Source organism: Panthera pardus, unplaced genomic scaffold (assembly GCF_024362965.1).
Source record: "Panthera pardus isolate Hobbes unplaced genomic scaffold, ASM2436296v1 HiC_scaffold_8, whole genome shotgun sequence".
Lineage (NCBI taxonomy): Eukaryota > Metazoa > Chordata > Mammalia > Carnivora > Felidae > Panthera > Panthera pardus.
Genome location: NW_026527013.1, coordinates 125,709,262 through 125,730,995, shown reverse-complemented (window position 1 = coordinate 125,730,995; position 21,734 = coordinate 125,709,262). Strand labels below are relative to the sequence as shown.

The following is a 21,734-nucleotide window of genomic DNA, read 5'->3' as shown; positions in this document are numbered from 1 at the left end:
GTTCTATACATTTTATCCATGTATCTACTACCTCTGCTTCACAGCTGCAATTTGCAAACTGGGTATACTATACTTCTACTCAACCAGAGACAGGCAAGTTAACCAACTCTAGCAAACATCAAGTTTGCCAACTTTGTTACCAAGTTTTCCCTATCGAAACTAACACAATGCAGATATTTCCAAACAGCCACAAAGTGACCATCAGGTAAAATACTCTGATCAACTGAGAAAACATTCTTCTCTTCAGTGAAGGAGGATTTCATAGCTAATTCAATTAATCTAATTCAACATCCAAAGAAAAATACCAGGAGTTGAGTGTAATTAGCAAAAATTAATGAACACTACATAAAGACCCAGCATCAATTCAATTTTCTTTGTCAAGGACAGTGACTCCATTACCCTGCCTTTCACCTTCTTAAAACATATAGAGAAATACAACAGTTTCATCATCCTTAGGATTTAGGTTCTAAAGTCAGCCTATATGAGGTGACAATATTATACAGTCCTTTAAGACTACTAATCTTTATATACAACATGCTGTTTCTTCAAATTTAACAATGATGGTACCAACATACTGTCAAATAACCCCTAACAGTCTCTTAAAATGGACTTCAGAGTATGGTGTTCATAGGATCAAACACATAACAAAAATGAGGCTAAATTAAAGAACAGAGACAGCCATATTTCACTCGCTACAGAGTTTATACTCCTTGAATAAATTTCCAGGGTAATCACTTGCATGACTACGAACCTCTACCTGGTCCCCCAACTTCTTTTTCAAATTCAGAGCACACATGTTTAAGTTAAATGCTCATGTTATATGACTCCACTACAGTATATAAGCCAGAGAATAAAATTATCCTGGAGTAATGAGGAACCACTAGACACTATTTGCTTTTGTAGCATTACCAACTGAAGAGAACTTCTTGACAGGGTTCTATTCCTCCACCACCCCCACCACTTTTCAACTTTTAGTTTCTAAAATTGTGCCACCTTAAAAAAAAGAGGTAAGAAAATATATAAATCCTATTATGCCACAGAATTAAATTTTAAAATGTATTCACATAATAAAATATACCACGATTCCTGCAGTTACTTAGGCTACTGTCTTCTTAAATTCATTCAGAGTTGATTAATAACTTAAAACTCAGATCAAAATCTAATTTTAGTAAAAAAAAAAAACAAAAAAAAAAACAAAAAAACAAAAACATATCTTACCCACAACCATAAGTGTGAATTCAAACCCTCTCTTCACTGATTTTCTGTACACTTGATTTGGGAGATTTGCAAATCCCACATAGCCTTCAAGGTTCTTCTGTTGCTAAGAAAAACAAAAAGGGCCAAGTTATTAATGTATCAGCAAAACTCTCCTGTCACACATTTCAAATTCCCTTCAATAACCTATTTTAGAAAACTACACAAACTATTATTCATGGCAAATCAAACTGATTTTATTATAGTGTTGCCAATAAAATAATTGCAGCAACAGACAAAACGAATTGAGTATGAGTTGATTTGACAGTGGTCAATTATAAAAACCCAAAGAAAATAAAAACCAATGAAATCTGCCTCAGAGCAAAGATTTCAATTTACAGTAAGTCCGTAAGAAGATTCTGACTAATAAACTAAAAACATAACGAAGGGTTTTTCACAATAAAAAAAATTCACATCCCCTTAATACTATATTAAGAACGCTTTCAATGATCCCTTTTGCTCATACTAATTACCACAGGTATGAATACCTTGAAATTTGTTTTCTTACTCATGAAACAAAATCAAATGTTGAGTTTAAACAATTTTTTCATATTCCTGAAGGCTCTAGTGATCAATTCAATCAGTAAACAATATCTTTCAAGCTATTATACCAGGTCCAATTATGCCACTTCAGCATTTCAGATGACCCTGTTGCCTCCCTCACCAGGGACATCTGGATTTATCCAGATTTTAAAGAAAATCAGAATTCATTTTCTGCATGGTTTTTGATTCTTTGATGACGTCAACAATAGCTCCATGAGTAATTCAAAGAAACCTATTTTTAAATTGGTGTAGTAAATTAATCTGACTTTTAACTTACCCAATGCTGAGAAAAACTGTCCATAGTTCAGACCATCTGAGTCAGTAGCCTGTTAATTTTACCTAGAGGTAGGTCTTATTCATCATTAAAATACAATGGCAAAATATTCCTAAGAGGTACATATTTCTCTTAAATGTTTTTGACACAATTTCTCATTAAAAAAAAAAAAAAACAAAAAAAAAAAGACTCCTATGAGATCAACACAGCAATTTAACATAGGTGGATTTAGCAAATAGTTATCTGCATTCCTCACTAGCATCACAGATGTAACAAAATATTCCATCCATCACCTTATACCCTTTTTTCATTCATATAATCTTTAAGCCAAATGTTGAGAAGATAACCAAACCAATTAAATGGAAAAACTAATTTTAAATAAACCAATTAGGATACTGTTCAGAGTACAGTATTTTAAAATCAAATATTTGAAAGCCTACTATGTGTAAAGCTTAAAAATAATGTATTAAATTTAAGGCTTCATTGGCTATTTCATTCAACTGTAAGTTAAATTTAAGTTAATTTAGACTGAAAACATATCTGTATAAATTATCTCATATACTCACAGCTACTTTGTAAAGAACACATTTCCATCATTCCAGTGTTCCAGATTCCAACAGAACAGATCCACAGAGGAACAGTAAATGAGGAATTCCAAGAATTGTACATGACACATTCAGTCCAAACAGGAATGGCAAATCCATTGGAACATAGCAAAAAATAGAGGGAAAAATAAAAGTTACTTACATGGAACTCAACAAAGTAGAATTACAAATAAAATGAGGACAGACTTTTCTCTACACATGTCAAAGTAATAATTTTTTGTGTGTGTGGGATATAAGGCCCAGTGAGTTTTAATCCATTTTCAGCAGTTCTGACAAAATATGGAACAAAAACCTCTTATCTTTTTATAAAACCCAATTACTATGCTCTACACCTGAAGTTTTAAAAGAAATGGTAGAAAAGCTGTAAAGTATAAAGTTTCAGCAAGATGTGTATGTGTGTGTGTGTGTGCGTGTGTGTGTGTGTGTACACACAAAAGGCAAAGACACACACAGACAAAAAGCAAAGAAAAAACACCACAGGGGTGTTAGGGGGTCTTAGGGGGACTAGGCCTAGGACAGTTTTTGGCAGACAGTACAACACTGGGATTGAATTAAGGGGGAAAAGATTTCTAGGCAAAGGGACCCTAAAGTGGAGATGAATTTTGTATTTTTAGGACCTAAAAGAAGGTACATGTACACACACACACACACACACACACACACACACACACACCCGGGACCAAGTTTAAATCCCATGAAGAAAAAAAAAATGTAACTTTCATACAATTTTGCTTTGTCAATCACTGAATTAAGACAGCCCAGATCAGATAAATTCAAATGTTTTAGGTAAAAATCTTTATATAGTGCTGTATTTCAAGTTCTATTGATTAAAGTTCAGAACTAGAAGAAATACAGACATGTGGATACAGGAAAGGAAGCTAAAGATAGCAAGCAACAAATGGGAGGATGAAGTTAATGTGAGCTGTGAAAACTGAAAGGCAACTAATGAAGCATAGAAAAGAAAGTAGACTAACCTTAGACAAAATGTCTGGGAAACTGAACCTCTATATTCTATATTAACACAAATCTATGAGTTATATCACAACCTGGAACAGATGATGGTGATTATTCAAATGTCAACTTCACAGAGAGGCGTGCCCTGACCACCCTTATCTAAAATTACAACTCCATTCTCTTCAGTACTTTGCTGCAAGCTTTATGTTTCTCTCCTTAGCACTTTTTTTGCCATCTAATATACATTTTACTCATCCTGTTTATTGCAATCTCCATCCTACCCCACCTCCAACTACAATGTTAGCTCCATCAAGATAAAGATTAAATAAATTACATAAATTGTGGCATCAAAAAAGAAGAAGCCATCTGGGAGAGTAGAAAAAGTTTCAGGGAGAGTATTTTAGGTTGCATATGCAAGGAATGCTCCAGACAAAAGGCAAAGAAAAAACACCACAGAGTCCCCTGTGTCTTAGGAGGACTAGGCCTAGGACAGTCTTTGGCTGACAGTACAATACTGGGATTGAATTAAGATAAGGGGGGAAAGAGTTCTAGGTGAAGGGGTAGACCCTAAAGTGGAGATGAATTTGGTACTTTCAGGACCAAAAAGAAGGTACATGAACTACAATGAAGTGAAGTGGTGGATTAGGGGGATAAGTGATAGAAAACGAGGTCATGGAGGCAGGCAGAGCCAGACCATGTGGGACCCAGCCAAAGTAAGAAATTTGGATGTTATTTTAGGCATGATGGGAAGCCACTGGAGGGTTGTACACAGGCAAATGACCTGACCTGATTTGTATTTTAAAGATAGCTCTTACAGCTAAGAGAAGGAGTGGAAATAAGAAAACTAGTAAGGAGCCTACTGCCAACAGTCCAAGAAAGAAAGGGTATACTGAATTTAGACAGTGTGGACACAAGAAGAGGCAAGAAGGATCCAGAATATATTTTGCAGGTAAAACTGCCAGGACATTACTAATGCACTGGATATGACTGAAGGAAAAGCAGACCAAGATAACTCCTAGGTTTCTGGATTAAATAACTCAATGGAGTGATATCTCTAAGGGAAAATAGGAACAATAAGGGGAATGGGAGAGAAGGACAATGGGACAGTGGACAATATCGTCAAAATCAAAAACAGCTTTGAATATGTTAAGTCTGATGTGTCTACTATATATTCAAGAAGAAATATCCAGGAGGCAGCTAAATACCTAAGTCCAGAAACTGCAAGGTTAGTTGGTGCTGAAAATACAGATTAAGGAATTATAAGCTTAAAGGCAGTGTTAGGAGAGGACTGGATTCTCAAGGAGAAACTATAGATAAAAAAGGGGTCTAGACAGAGTCCTGGAGCACTCCAACATTGAGATGTCAGGCTGAGAAAGAGTGAGAAAGGTCAGTCAGTCAGTGAGAAGAACACCAGCACTGGCTCAAGGTCATTCAACTGTATTAAATGCCATTGAAGAGTCAAATGAAATACTAAAACATAACCATAAAAATAAGGAGGTTACTGGTAACTTTAGTTAGGAGCAATCACAGTAACTAAGTAAGGAAGAAGAGTGAGTAGGTTGAGGGTAAACAATTCTTTGCACAGAACTATAACATTTTAAATAATTATATATTTTATTTTAAAATTAAACACATTACTTATCAGTCCCCCTATAATTCTTTCCCAGAGGGAAAAAACCATGTCATTCTCATCTCTATATTCCTAGCAAAGTGAGGATACATGGGAGACATTTTAAAAAGCTAAATGACTAAAATATATACTTTTAGGAAAATTCCTTCTGAGGAAAAAATTGTGTCCAAAGACGACAAAAAAGAAAAAAAAAAAAAAAAGACTTAGGGAATATACTAATAATATAACATTGGTTGACTAAAACAGATTTTTCACATTTCATAAGAATCTTTCCTTATCCCAAATTCTAAAATCAGCCACAGTCTGTAATTCAGAAGCCTTAACCACCCACTGATTCTTTTCCTGGGCAAATAAAATGTTCACAGTACCAGTGTGAAACATAATCTCTGGATAAGAAACATTATTTATAGATGTGATATAACTGTGACACTTGTAAGCATGTGAATATAGATAAAAGCACATTCTCACCTAAGCATCTACCAAAATACCATAAGGTCTTAAAAGTATTACTTGATTTGAAACATCAGTTATATAACAAGAAACAATTATCAAGTCATCTTTTCTAAAGGAATATATTTACAAAAATCTTTTAGTTTACTATGCCAAATCTCTACATCAAAATTCATATTTAAGAAAATCAAACCGCAATAATTCATTGCTTATTGTTTCACTGCCTGTGGAAAAATCAACTTAAATACAATATCCAGTAATCTCAGTGTTTAACTGAACCTTATTTCTAGAAATCAATTATATTTTTAAAGAACAAGATGCTTTCAAAACAGGTTCCAACTGATAGATTATTGGAACCCTTAAGAATTCTTCACATTCTCTTGCCATTTGTTCCAATTCCAAAGAATAAAGTTATGAAAATCTTGGCACCTGAAATCCATTATCATTTTTAAAGGTCTGAATATTAATATGGGTTTTAATAAATTTTCCAAAAGAGAAAAGCAGCAATTTATTTTGAAAACTGCCAAATGTACATTTCCATAACAACAATAAAATTGAGCAAGGGGAGTTATAGCAGAAAAGAAGCCTTATAAAAATCAGAATTTGAGGAAAATTAAAACATATCCCTGCTAAGATGTGCTACAAACCTTCAGCTTTCCTCATCTTTACAAAATAAGACATTCAGCCCCAAATTACCTTCGTATCACCAGAATTCTATTTCTCCCTCTAAATAACTGCAATTAAAAAAAAAAAAATCAGACTACAAAGATTCAAAGTTTATATCTTTAACTTTAAATTTCAAAGATAAACATTTGATCTTTCTAAACAACTTCAAGTTCAATTTGTAGCCTTTGGAATTTAAAACAGGTATAATATTGTTTTACACACTGACAAAAAACAAAGTTTCTTTCTTCTAAAGTTAAAGCAATTCTAAATACAAAACACTACACACTACAAAAGGAAAAGATATTGATAAATAATTTCACTCGTCTGCTCCTTAGTATTCCTATCAAAAGCCTTACATTAAACACATAGATATAACTGTCCAGCACTTGCTTAGTCTTACATGACCCAATGGAAAAATTAAAGAACTTCACTATTTAAATGTTTTAAATATTTTAAATATAACTGGTATAAAAATATCTAGATTCCAGATTTAATATAACAAGAACACTAAAATGTTACAAGATTACATGGGCATGTCCTAAATGTTGGTTTTAATGTCCCCTCTCCCCAATTTTTTTAATGTTCATTTATTTTTAAGAGACAGAGAGGGAAAGAATGCAATCAGAGAAGGGGTAGAGACAGAGGGAGACAGAGAATCCAAAGCAAGTTCTCCACCGTCAGCAAAAAAAGCCTGACATGGGGCTCAAACCCATGACTGTGAGATCATGACCTGAGCCAAAGTCAGATGCTCAACCAACTGAGCAACCCAGGCACCACCCTCCCCATATTTTTTAAAGGTTCATGTCTTAGTTTGCCTGCCCCCAGCTCCTCTCTTTTTAGTGAGATGAGCAATTATGTCCCTGATGAAACCAACTTTTATTTTCTCTATTCTGGATTCCTAATTAATCTGCTTAAAATATTTTAATATTTAATTCTATGAACACATGTAAGAATGAGATAACTTAAAATTTAAAACAATTTTTTCTTTACCCTGAACTTGGAATTTACATATCTACTTATAGAATTACTGACCACATTCTCATTCAATCAACAGTCACCTGACCCTCACAATGTATGTAGTAACAATTAGGTATGTAAAAGTTAATAAAAACAAGGTCCCTGCTTATGAAACTAAGAATTTAAGGTCAGGTAAGTTAGAAGGCAATTTTAATAACACAGTGATAAAATACTATGATGTAGGCAAGCATGAAGGATGGCTATGAGAATGAAAAAGGTTGGGGGGAGGGGTGCTTGGTCAATTCTGAGGTCACATCCTTCAGATAAATCCTGAAGGACTAGTAGTCCTTAGTATGATGTGAAATGTAGGTAGGGCTGGAATATATGGGTCTCAAAGCAAAGGCCTGAGTAACTGCAAAGGCTCAAAACCAAGAGGAGAGCATGGTCCTCTATGAGAACTACAAACGATTTAACACATCTCATTTTCAAGGTCTGGGAGCTACAGCAGAGGAAAATTGAAAAGCCAGATCATGAAGGATTTTGTTAACCATGCTAAGGAACTTAGATTAGACTTCATCTTGAAAGCTTATGGAGAACATTAAAGGACTTGAAGCATAAGAATGCACAATCACATTAATTCACATGAAGAATCACATTCTTATTTTAGAAAATTACCGCTAACAAGAATATTGAAGATGAACTGGCAGAGTTCTCAGAATGATTGCAATCCCAAAAGCTGGTGCAGTAGCCCAGGGAAAAAATTAGGACTTAAGCCAAGAAAGAAGCAGAGAAGATGAAGAGAAATAGAAACTACAATTCTAATGTCTATTAAGGTAGCCACTAGCTACAAATGGCTGTCAAAAACTTGAAATTTAGCTAGCCTGAATTGAGATGTGCTTTAAGTGCAAAATACACACCAGATTTTGAATACAGTATGAAACAAATAAGGAAAAATATCTTAATTTTTACAGTGACTACATGCTGAAATAAAATTTTAGACAATATTGGGTGATACGATATATATACTAAAGCTAATTGCACCTGTTTCTTTTTACTTTTTAAATGTGGCTACTAGAAAAACTTAAACTACATATATGGCTTGCATTAATTTCTACTGGACAATGTTGGTTAGATATTAATGAGATGAATTTACTGTAACTAACTTGGGGGATATAAAGATTCAGGTTTCTAAGTTTAGTTTTGAACAACTGGATTAATAGTGGTTACCAATCACTAAGAGCAGGAATCATCTGAGTTTAAGGTGCTAACTGGACTTTAGGGATACAAATGTCTAGTATGCAGCTTGCATATATAAAAGTTAGAAGTTCTAGAAATGTCTAGGCTACACAGATATTAACATTTTAAGCCACCAACATTTAGAGGCCCTTGGGTGGCTCAGTCAGTTAAGCGTCCGACTTCAGCTCACATCATGATCTCACAGTTCATGAGTTCAAGCCCCACGTCAGGCTCTGCACTGACAGCTCAGAGCCTGGAGTCTGCTTCACATCTGTGTCTCCCTCTCCCTCTGCCCTTGCTTGCATTTTCTCTCTCTCTCAAAAAAAAAAAAAAATTTAAGCCACCAACATTTAAATGGTATGAAGGCCATGGGTATGAATCCAAATACAGTACACAAAGTACGAAGCAGGCCAGAACCAACACTAACATCCCACTTACACAAACCTAGGAAAAGATGAGAGAAAAAAGAATGAGGGAAACAGTAGTTCAGGGAAGCAGTTCAAGGAGATCAACTGTAGAGGTCTCCTTCAAGAAGTGGTCAACGGTACCACATGACCTGGAGTGGTCAATATAAAGATATAGAAAAATATACTTATCAGAGACCTTTGTCCCAGCAGGGGAAAGATAAGAAAAGAATGCAGATTAGAAGTAAATCAACAGTGAATAAGTATAGGCAATGAGTATAAACAATTCTTTCTAAATGCGTTATCTATGAAGAACAAGAAGGTAGAACCTGAAGAATAACACAGGGTCAAGGGAGGGGGTTGTATGGAAAAAAGAGAGAGATAATTGCCCCTGTTTAAATGTTAATAGAAAAGATCCAGTGTGGGTGACTGGGTGGCTCAGTTGGCTGAACATCTGACACTGGCTCGGGTCGAGATCTCGAGGTCTATAAGTTCAAGTCCCACATCTGGCTCTGTGCTGACAGCTCAGAGCCCGGAGCCTGCTTCGGATTCTGTGTCTCCCTCTCTCTCTGACCCTCCGCTGCTCATGCTCTCGCACGCGCATGCTCTCTCCTCTCTCAAAAATAAGCATTTAAAAAAAAAATTTTTTTTTTAATTTTTTTTTTAACGTTTTATTTATTTTTGAGACAGGGAGAGACAGAGCATGAACATGGGAGGGTCAGAGAGAGGGAGACACAGAATCAGAAACAGGCTCCAGGCTCCGAGCTGTCAGCACAGAGCCCGACGCGGGGCTCAAACTCACGGACCATGAGACCATGACCTGAGCCGAAGTCAGCCGCTTAACCGACTGAGCCACCCAGGCGCCCCCCAAAAAAAAAAAAAATTTTTTTTAAAGAAAAGATTAAGTAGACAACTGGCTGAAGAAAGGTAAGTGAGGATACAGATAATGTTCTGGAATAAAGGGTGAGATTTTCTCTAAGGTCCAAAGAAAATGATGCTTTAATCCTAACTGAGGAGAGGAGGACCAGGGAATATTAAGAGATAAAGATTTGAATTAGCAACCACAGAATATCAAGAAAGACTAGGATTCCATAGGAGGCAGCCAAGCAATTCTATACACAGATTAAAGCTAAAGACCACAAATCTGTGTAAATGTATCCGTGAAGCCATAGGATCTTCTTGTCCAGTAGCAATCTGCAGCTTAAAATATAAGCCAATAAACTGTAGGAATCATTGAGAATTGTTATTTTGCAGAAAATATGCAGAAAAGTACAGGGGATCAAGGGAACTGATAAGTATAGCTTAAGTGACAAAAATGAAGAGGGTCAAGGATGGAAGGTAAGAAACAAGTGAGAGAGCTAAAAGAATGTGAAGCTATTGTTAGAATGGGCTGTACAATGAATATTTTAGAGGTGGAACAGAAGTTTGAGATGATGACCACATGGGGCCATTTAAATGATGGCCCAAGCACAATCCCAAAACTGTGAAGCTGAATTATTGAATGAGCTTTACACACGAGCACTAAAATGCCCCAGAACAATGACAGACCTTGGGGAGGAAAGGAAAACTGAATGTTTGCTGCCATCCTCAATGAATAAATAGAAAGTGACAAATTTTAAAAGGGTGAGAACATGCTGCTGTTAAATAGCTTTAAAGGAAAAATGGTCTAGAGTCCAGATCAACACTATCTAATAAAAATATAAAGTAAATCACATATACAATTGTAAATATTCCACCAAACACATTAAGGAAGTAAGAGTCAAAAAGGTGAGTTTAACTTTAATTACACGTTTTATTTAACCAGTGATATACAACATTACTTTAACACGCAACCAATATAAAAATGATTATGATTCATTTCACATTATCCCTTGTTCTGCATTCTTTTCTTTTGTAGTAATCTTTGCAATACAGCACACTTCATTTAGGATTAGTCACATTTCAAATGCTCAGAATCTATGTGGTTAGTGGCTACCATACTAGATATAGATATAGAACATTTCATAGATATAAAACATTTTCATCATGCCAAAAGACCTACTGGAGAGCAAAAATGAAATAACAATGGTACCCAGTACTGGGTGAGGATGCCGGCAAATAAGCACTCTCCTACATGACTGGTGGGATATATATTCAAACCATTTCCCTGAAGAGCAATCTGGTCTTGCAAATCAAAAGGATAAATTTTCATGTTCCCAGACAACACATTCCACTTCCACACTTTATAATTTTGAGAATATATTTAACATTTAGCTAAAAGAACATTCAACAAAATAGTTAATGATAATGAAAAATTGTGAAAACTAAGTTCCAAAAAGAAGTGAAGGAAACAATGTATCATGGTATTCCCATAGGCAAAAACACCATGCATTACAAGTTTCATAAGAATACATGACAATCAATACCATATTGAGTGGAAAAACTATTAAATAGATGACATGGTATTATGTACCTTTAAACATTCCTTTGTGTGCACACTGGAAAACGATTAAAAGGTTATAGACTGCAGTAAGAGTACAGAAACTGGCAAGGTAAAGATCTCAGAAAATTCGTTCCTTTAAAAGCAATGAAAAAATGGTCAAAATCAATTTCTTCAGAACTCTGGAAATTAACAAAAGGTGTGCAGCAGTCCAGAGTGCTTATTCAAAAAAAAAAAAAAAAAAAAAAGAGGGCTGAACCTAAATAACTTGCCCATTCTCATCTCCCCTCCCAGCTCCACAGTACCCTTGAAAACCAACAGCACACAATCATGGCAAAAATCAGCATCCTGACAGAAACTTGAGGAGGCAGAACAGGCTCTTTTAAAGCCCCATTCCCAAAGAACTATCATTATTTGGCCTATCTGATGTTTCCCTGGAAGACTCCACATATAACCACAAAGATAAGCAGAGACTTCAGTGACAACACATGGCAAAAGAAAACAGACTTTATGGAAAGTCATTAAACAAACAACAAATAGCAATAATAAACCCTGGGAGGGATCTGACTAGAATTGCCATGTTGTATTATTTAAAATGTCCAGTTTTCGTCCAACTTCAGCTCAGGTCATGATCTCACAGTCCGTGAGTTCAAGCCCCGCATCAGGCTCTGTGCTGACAGCTCAAAGCCTGGAGCCTGCTTCGGATTCTGTCTCCCTCTCTCTGGCCCTCCCCGACTCACACTCTGTCTCACTCTCTCTCTCAAAAATAAATAAACATTTAAAAAAATAATAAAATAAAAATAAAATGTCCAGTTTTCAACAAAACACTATGAAACATGTCAAAAAAAACAAAACAAAAAGAATGTCCCATATACGGGGGGGGGGGGGGGGGGGAGGAGAGGGGGTTACAATCAATAAAGACTATTTCCTGAGAAAATGAGAAAATCCAGACATTAGGCAAAGAGTTTAAATATGCTATTTTACATCTGTTAAAAGAACTAAGGGAAACCATGTCTAAAAAAACTGAAAGAAAGTATGAGAACAATGTGGGAAATATCAATAAAGAGACATTATTAAAAAGAACTAAACAAAAATTCTCAAGTTGAAAAGTACAACTGAAATGAAACTTCACTAGAGAAGCTCAACAACATATCTGAGCTAGCAGAAGAATCCGCAAATCTGAAGATAGGTCAAATAACATTAACCAAGTCTAAGGAAAAGATACAAACCAGAATGAAGGGAAAAAATGAACAGAACCACAGACTGTGGAACATACTCAAACATACCAACATATATATAATGGGAGTCCCTATAATGACCCAGATTATAATGTTACAAATTCAGATATTAACTATAATCCCAAGGACAATGCTCCTGCCAGACATACACACAATCTCAAAAGAATATAGAAAGAAGTAGGGGGGTGGGGGGAATTAAAATGGTACACTAGAAAATATCTGCTTAACAACAATAACAAAAAAAGAAGTAACTCAGAAATAGAAAAAGAAAAAAATTAAACAGAACGAGAGATTCTGATGAGACATAAGATATACAGAAAACAAATAGCAAAATGACAGATATAAATCTCACCTTTCAGTACCCAGAGTAAATGAAACATATTAAACACTCAATAAAGAAACAAATACTGGCTGAACACATTTAAAACCGTGATCCAGGGGCACCTGAGTGGCTCAGTTGGTTAGGCGACTGACTTCGGGCTCAGGTCATGATCTCACAGTTCGTGAGTTCGAGCCCTGCATCGGGCTCTGTGCTGACAGCTTGGAGCCTGGAGCCTACTTCAGATTCTGTGTCTCCCCTCTCTCTACCCCTCCCCTGTTCACGCTCTGTGTCTGTCTCTGAATAATAAATAAACGTTAAAATAATTTTTAAAAAAAACCCGTGATCCAATTATATGGTGCACAAAAACAAAAAACAACAAAACAACAACAACAAAAAAAACTTTTTAGAATCACAGACACAACCAGCTTGAGATAAAAAGGATTTAAAAAAAAACAGAGAGCTGGAGTGGGAACAACACAGACGTTAAGACAAAATTGTTACCACAAAGATTAAAACATCAATTTATCAAGAAGGTATAACAATTATAAACATACGTGCCCCTAAAAACAGAGTCCAAAAATATACAAATCAAAGACTGACAAAACGAAAGGGGCAATTAAGAGAATTCAACAATAGCTCAACTTCAATGCCTCATTTTCAAAATATGTAAAATAAGTACACAGAAGATAAACAAGGAAACAGAAGACCTAAACATAACAACTAGACTCAACACTGCATCTGACAACAGCAAAATACATTCTACATGCACATGAAATGTTCTCCAGGACAGACCATATATTAGACATTTTGGTCTTAATTTTAAAGGGCTGAAATGAGCTACTGTGTTCTTCATCCACAAAGGAATTAATTTATAAATTAATAACAGGAGAAAATTGAAAAAATGACATCTGTGGAAGTTAAACACTACACTGTGACCAATGGGTCAAAGAAGAAATTTTAAAGGAAACCAGAAAAGTTGAGATAAGTAATAACATAGACACACACACACACACACACACACACCCCATACCAAAACTTACTGAATGCACCTAATTCAGAACTTAAAGGAAAAGTTATAGCTGTAGTAAATGCCTATATTAAAAAGAGAAGATCTCAAATCAATTACCTAACACTCACCTCAAAAAAAACTAAAAAAAGAACACACTAGATGCAAAGCAAACAGAAATGAAGACTTGAGCAGAAATAAAAATAAATATAACGAAAATAAAGAAAATCAACCAAACCATAAGTTGGCTCATTGAAAAGATTAAACTTTGACAAACCTTAGCTACACTAATCAAGAAAAAAACTAGAGAACACTCAAATTACTAAAGTCAGAATGAAAGAGGGCAAATCACTACTAACCTTACAGAAAAAAAAAAAAAAAAACATTATAAGGAAACCTATGAACAAGCGCATGCCAACAAACTGGAAAACATAGAGAAATGCAAAAATTCCTAGAAAGACATAAACTACCTAAAGAAGAAATAGAAAAATCTTAAGTCCTATAAAAAATAAAGAAATTACATTAGTAATCCAAAATCTTCCCACAAAGAAATGCCCAAGTCCAAATGGCTCCACTAGTGAATTCTATCAGAGGTTTAAAGACTGCCCAATTGTTCACAAATTAATCCTTCTTGTTTCTTTTTTGTTTTCTTGTTTTGTTTTCTTGTTTCTTTTGTTTCTTTGTTTCTTACAAAAGAGGACAGAACATTACCCTGATACCAAATCAGACAAACACTTCAAAAGAAAACAACAGACCAATGCCCTTACATACAAAAAATATCAATAAAATACGGGCAAACCAAATCCAGCAATATAAAAATGATTATACACCATACAAGTGGAACTCATCCACTGGTTGGTTCTACATATTAACGAAAGTAATACACCATATTAACTAAATAAAGCAATAACAATAAAACACATGATCATCTCCAATACACAAAAAAAGCACTTGGCAAAAATTCAACATCCTTTCATGATAAACACACTTAACAAACTAGGCATAAAAGGGAATTTCCTCAAACTCATAAAGCACATCTAAGAAAAACCCACAGTGAACATCATACTTAGCGGTGAAGGACTAAATGCTTTCACTCTTCAGGAACAATACAATGATGTCTAGTGCCACTTCTACTCAACACTGTTCTGGAGGTTCAAGCCAAGGCACTTGGCAAGAAAAATAAAAGCCATCCCAATTGGAAAGGAAGAAGTAAAACTATTTCTACTTACAAATGATATGATCTTATAAATAAAATACCTTAGCGAATCCACTAAAACACACACATACACACATGTGTGCACACGCACGTGTGCAAATACACTCACAAAGTTGCAGGAAGCAAGATGAATATACAAACACCAATTACATTTTCATACACTAGCAAAAACCAACCCAAAATGACACTTAAAAAAAAATCCATTTGTAATACCATCAAAAATAAAAACAGGAATAAATCTAACAAAAGAGCAAATATTACACAATGAAAATTGTAAAACATTGTTCAAAAAAACTAAAGGTCTAAGTAAATGAAAAGTATCCTGCAGTCATAGATAAGACAATTTGTTCAGAAGGCAATACTCTACAAATTCAAGGCCAAGACTATCAAAGTCCCATTTGGTTTCTTCGTAGAAACTGACAAACTAACCCTCTAATTCATGTGGAAATTCAAAAGAGACTGGATAGCCAAACAATCTGGAAACAAAACAAAGCTAGAGGTACCACACTTCCTAGTTCCAAAACTCATTTACATGGTTATAGTCATCAAAACAGCATGGTACAACTATAAGGACAGGCGCACAAGTCAATGGACTACAAGCGACAGTCCAGAAATACACTCTTACATTTTTGGTCAACTATTCTTCTACAAGTTGCTAAGGCAACTTAATGGAGAAAGAACAGTTTTTTCAACAAAAGATGCTACTAGGACTACTGGATATTCACATACAAAAGAATGAAACTGGATACCCACCTCACACCACATACAAAAGTTAATTCAAAATGGATCAGGGGAGCCTGGGTGGCTCAATCAGTTAAGCATCTGACTCTAGATTTTGGCTCAGATCATGATCTTGCAGTTGATGGGACTGAGCCCTGCACTGGGCTCTGCGCTGACAGTGCAGAGCCTGCTTAGGATTCTCTCTCTCATCTCCCACCCCTCCCCCCTCAAAATAAATAAACATTTTTTAAAAACTAAAATGGATCAAAGACCTAAATGTAAGATCAAGATACATAAAACTCTTAGAAGAAAACAGTCATAAATCTTCATGACCTTGAATTAGGAATGGTTTCTTAATAATAAAAAAAATAAAAAGACAACCTGATTAAAAATTGGGTAAAGCACTCAAAAAGACATTCTTCCAAAGAAGATATACAAGTCGCCAATAAGCACTCAAAAAAGATGCTTAATATCATGAGCCATTAGAGAAATACAAATTAAAACCACAATGACAGTACCTCACACCTAAGATGGTTAAAATAAAAAAGAGAAACAATGTTAAGTGTAGACAGAGATGTGGAGAAATGGAAGCCCTCAAATGTTGCTGGCAGGAATGTAAAATGCCACATGCTTTGGCAGAGACTGGCAGTTCCTCAAAAAGTTAAACATACAGTTACCTGATGACCCAGCATTTCCATTCCCAGGTATACATCCAAGAGAAGTGGAAGCGTTAAGTCCACACACAACTTGTACTTAAATATGCACAGCAGCTTTATTCACAACAGCCAAAAAGTAGAAAGAACCCAAATCCCCATCAATTTTTGAATGGATGAACAAAATGTGGTATTATCTATATAATGAAATATTACTCAAAAATAAAAAGGAACAAAGTACTAATATATGCTACAACATCTTGAAAGCATCATGCTAAGTGAAAGAAGCTAATTGCAAAACACCAAGTACTGTATGATTCCATTTGTATGAAATGCCCACAATAGGCAAATCTATAAAGATGGAAAATAGATCGGTGGTTGCCAAAACCTGGGAAGCAAAGCAAATGCAGTAGTAATTGCTAATAGGTACATGGTTTCTTTTGGGGTTGATGAAAATGTCCTAAAAGTAGATAGCAGGATTCCTGCACAACTCTCTGAATATATCAAAACAACAGAACTGTACAATATAAAGAGGTGAACTTTAGTGGCACATGTGAATTGTATCTTAATAAAGCTGTTAGAGAACCAGGTATGCAGTGTCTACAATATACTACCTTTCATATGTAACTTGTTTATCTCTTTCTTACATGTATCTCATTTGTGCAAAAAGATAGGAAGAAACTAAACTGGAAACTAATGACACTGGTTACACATACACGTGGATGGGAAAGTGACAGGGGAAATGAGAATAGGGTAAAAGGGATGAGAGGTGAGACATACTCACGAGATACTTCTCGACATACTGTTTATCACAGAGTTGACTATTAACACCATAGTAATGTTTCACATATCCCAATAAAAAATAATCCAAATGAGCAAAGAGAAGAGAAGAGCTCAAAATGGAAACAGTAACAAATGAAACTGTATTTCAAATGAATAACATAACTTCACTGAACATGGTGAGAAAGAAAAGAACACAAGTTAATTTTAGAAAACAATATTCTGACTGTATAGTTTAAGACTAAAGTTTAAAAGCTTACACAAAGACTATAGTCAAGTAAGCAAATATATCTATAAAGTAATGAAAATACAGTTACAAATACACCAGAATCAAATACATAATAAATTGTGGATGAGAGCCAGGTTTTTCACTGTTGAAGAAAGGAGTTACAAATAAGGAAAAGAAAAAAGCTAGACTGAACCTTGTGTTAATGCACTGGAACCGGTTTATCAATACTAATTCCTCATTTTTTAATACACACACACACATATATTTACACACACATAGGTACATATGAATATGGAGGTTTAGGTATATATAAATATACAATTTCCTAGATCTATCTGCTTGAAACACCTAGAAGCAATGACATCCTAATAGCACTGAAAACTTTCAGTGCTCGGAAGTTGGTTTCTAAACACCATTCTCAAACAAAAAGAAACTAGACTCCTTGGAGAAGTGATTGATTCAAGGGCTTAGGTAGGAAAATACAAGATCAACCAGAGAGTAAGGAAATGCTCCCCAAAACTGATAAGGCATGCTGAAAGGATGAATAGGAGCCAAACTGAAAGAGCTACCAATGGTCAAATCCAGGACAATTTGAGCAATAAAACTGATAAAATTAATTTCCTTTGTTCATACCAATATTAATAAATAACTGAATAAATAAACATGAGACAAAATAGTTGTTTCTTACAAAAGAATTCCAATTAAAAATGTAGTAACATGAAAACAAAATCATAGTAGGGCTAACTGTACAATAATAATTGTGACAAACAAAAATTATTGACAGTGGATAAAAACTATAATGAGAAACAAAGGACTAGTTTAACAAAGGACCAGTATCTAAAATATACAAGTCAATTAAGACAAATAACCCAACTTAAAAATGGACCAAAGCTTTCAACAGACCCCCAAAGATCTATGGTTGGCAAATAAGCACTTAAGACCTGGACAATCATGAGTCATTACGAAAATGCAAATTAAAATCACAATGAGGTATCTCTACAATTCTACTAGAATGGCTAGAATTAATAAAAGTGACCATCCCAAGTGTTGCTGAGTATGTGAAGTAACTAGAGTTCTTACACACTGTTGATGGGCACATAAAATGTTGCAACTATATTGGGAAATAGCTTGACAATTTCTTTAAAAGTTAAGCATAGATATATCTATGACTTAACCTATGGACTTACCCAAGCAAAATGTGCCACCATCATTACAGTTTTTTTAAAAGTCTACAAAAAAAAAAAAAAATGCCAAAAAGGAAATATATCCAAATTTTAATATAGGCGACATTCTGCAAATTAGACTTGGAAGTAATTTGGTTTCATACAATCTTCTATCTTCCAAGTTATTATTAAATAACTTGAAGCATTTCCATTAAAACAAAAAGCAAAAGGATCACATAGAAAGAAAATGAAGTAATGTTAACCACAACTCAGTACGGGTTTTTCTTTTTTATAATGTTTATTTATTTTTGAAGGAGAGAGAAAGACACAGCATGAGCAGGGGAGGGGCAGAGAGAGCTGGAGACACAGAATCCAAAGCAGGCTCCAGGCTCTGAGCTGTCAGCACATAGCCTGACGCAGGGCTTGAACTCACGGACTGTGAGATCATGACCTGAGCCGAAGTTGGACGCTTAACCAATTGAGCCACCCAGGCGCCCTAGTATGGATTTTTCTTAATAGGTTAAGTCATATGTTCTTTATTTTCCATTTCTGACAAGTTCATTAGACTGCAAAGGAAGAAATCATAGGCGCGAATTCTCACAAGATTTCAATCATGATGTGAACATGAGCAAGACAGAAAAAAAAAGGTTGGAATGCTAAAATAAGGTGGATTAATAGCTGACTAGATGTATGTCAACTTCAGCATAATTATACACCACAAGGATCCATCCTTAATTAAACCCAGATAACATTATTCTACACAAAAACATAAAAGATTTGCTTGTCAAACCTGGGGATGATAAATGCAGAGAAACATAAATACTTTATCTGACACACTCAAAATCTAAACGAAATTAATATAGAAATACTTGGATACAAACCATGTCATTTTTCCCCACCCCAAACTGGAATCTGAAGACAAAATTTCAGATTAATTCAGAACTATAAAACATGACCACAAATGTAGTATAAGGTAGAACACATTTCACCTATCAACCAACAATCTCCTCTTTAAAAAAAGTGTTGAAGAAGAAAGATAAAACAATAGCACAAGAAGCAAAGACAGAAACATCTTAGTTGACATTATGCCCATAGGTCAATAAGAAACTAAAGGCACCCTAAAAAGTAATTTAACTTTAGGCCTCATTAACAGACTTATATAGCATGTAGAAAAAAAGATAGATTTATTCTGATCTATAATTTTAAGATCACATGATACCCAGTTCCTGGTATCAGCAGAGATATGGACAAAATGAACAAAGTTTAGAAGGGAGTAATAACAATGGTTGGAGAGATACAACCCCCTGTCATACAAACGTTGTCAAAAAAAAAAAAAAAAAAAAAAAAGTGAAGACAAATTCTCTACAAAAGACTGAGAAAGTTGTGTCCAGACTGTTAATAGTAATATTAAAAAGAGAAACTAGGGGCGCTTGGGTGGCTCAGTTGGTTGGGTTGTCTGACTTCGGCTCAGTTCATGATCTCACGGTCCGTAGGTTCGAGCCCCATGTCAGGCTCTGTGCTGACAGCTCAGAGCCTGGAGCCTGTTTCAGATTCTGTGTCTCCCTCTCTCCTGACCCTCCCCCACTCACACTCTGTCTCTCTCAAAAATAAACATTAAAAAAATTTAAAAAAAAAAAGAAATTAGATTTGTCTTTTTGATCTCAAGGAGTAAATGAGAACTTCTGAATACAAATATCAAAGATAGACTTCAGATATACACAAAAATAGAAGAAAAAATTAATAGTGACAGCTATTCAAAGATGCACCATGCATCCTCAGAAGGTAGTGGATTTTAGGGGCGCTTGGGTGGCTCAGTCGGGTGGGCGTCTAACTTTGGCTGGGGTCATGATCTCTCAGTTCGTGAGTTTGAGCCCTGCTTTGGGCTTTGTGCTGACAGCTTGGAGACTGGAGCCTGCTTCAGATTCTGTGTCTCCCTCTCTCTGCCCCTCTCCCAATCATACTCTCTCTCAAAAATGGATGAACATTTAAAAAAACATTTTTTTTAAAGAAGGTAGTGGATTTTTAACACAGGCTAGACCAGCTCTATCCATTAGAAATACAACACAGCCACACATGCAATTTAAAATTTTCTAGTAGCCACATTTAAAAAGCAAAAAGAAACAAGTAACAATAATATTTTTAACTCAATATACTCAAAACATGTTAACCTGCGATCAATATAAAAATTACTGTGACATTTTATATTCTTTTTTTCAAAGTCTTTTCAATATCGTCTGTGTATTGTACCCTCATACCAAATCTCAAGTCAGACTAAGACACATTTCAAGTGCTCAAGAGCCATTCTGTTCATGGTTACAGTACTGGACAGGGCAGAGTTAGCTACTTGACAGGTATACTGCAGGGGAAAGGAGAGCACTTTCTGCATAATTAAATGACTTTATACATCTTACAATCCTAAGATCTTGTAAAAATATCAAAGGAATAACACAAGAAGGATTAAAAACATACCCAAAATTTTCAAAGGATTAACTTAGTTCATTTTAATCAGTCACTACTGTGCCTTACACACTTACGACACACATACACACAAACTCTGTACTTTGAACATAACACAGCAGTTTCATCAAAGAATTCAAATTATTTCTAGTATGTATCTCCCAAACTAGCTTCTTAAAGACATCAAAGCCATTTTTTGTCAGAATATCTAATCCCATGACTCATAAAATGTTTCACTGATACTCATCATAGCACTGCTTGCCTAATAAAATGAAATCAACACAAATATTATCTTTTTAAAAAATTTTTCTATCGTTTACCTACATTACAACACCACATAGGAAAATAAAAATTCCATTCCTGTTATGGACTGAATTGTGTTCATGTGTTGACTCCTTACCTACATTTGAAGACAGGGCATTTAAAGAGGTAATCAAGGGGCACATGGGTGGCTCAGTTGGTTAAGCATCTGACTTTGGCTCAGGTCATGATGTCACCGTGCATGGGTTCAAGCCCGAGTGCTGACAGCTCAGAGCCTGGAGCCTGCTTTGGATTCTC

At 35.1% G+C, this 21,734-nt stretch overlaps 1 protein-coding gene and 1 long non-coding RNA gene across 5 annotated transcripts in view; one reads left to right on the top strand and one right to left on the bottom strand.

The window, feature by feature from the left end:
• SEPTIN7 (septin 7) overlaps window positions 1–21,734 on the bottom strand; it is a 118,162-nt gene that overhangs the window by 83,207 nt on the left and 13,221 nt on the right. For 2 of the 4 annotated variants that reach the window (XM_053898156.1, XM_053898158.1), the window contains exon 2: window positions 1,219–1,321. The exons of 1 other annotated variant lie outside the window; for it this stretch is intronic. In XM_053898156.1, coding sequence (XP_053754131.1) covers window positions 1,219–1,321 — 103 coding nt within the window. Of the gene's footprint in view, window positions 1–1,218; window positions 1,322–2,074; window positions 2,114–21,734 lie in introns of those variants that run through there. One more of the 4 variants, XM_019418147.2, reaches the window with a different exon arrangement.
• The window catches only part of LOC128775660 (uncharacterized), a 36,286-nt gene continuing 15,768 nt past the window's right edge, over window positions 1,217–21,734 (top strand). Inside the window, exon 1 of the long non-coding RNA XR_008420565.1 lies at window positions 1,217–1,317. This is a non-coding gene — a long non-coding RNA (uncharacterized LOC128775660). The remainder of the gene's footprint in view (window positions 1,318–21,734) is intronic.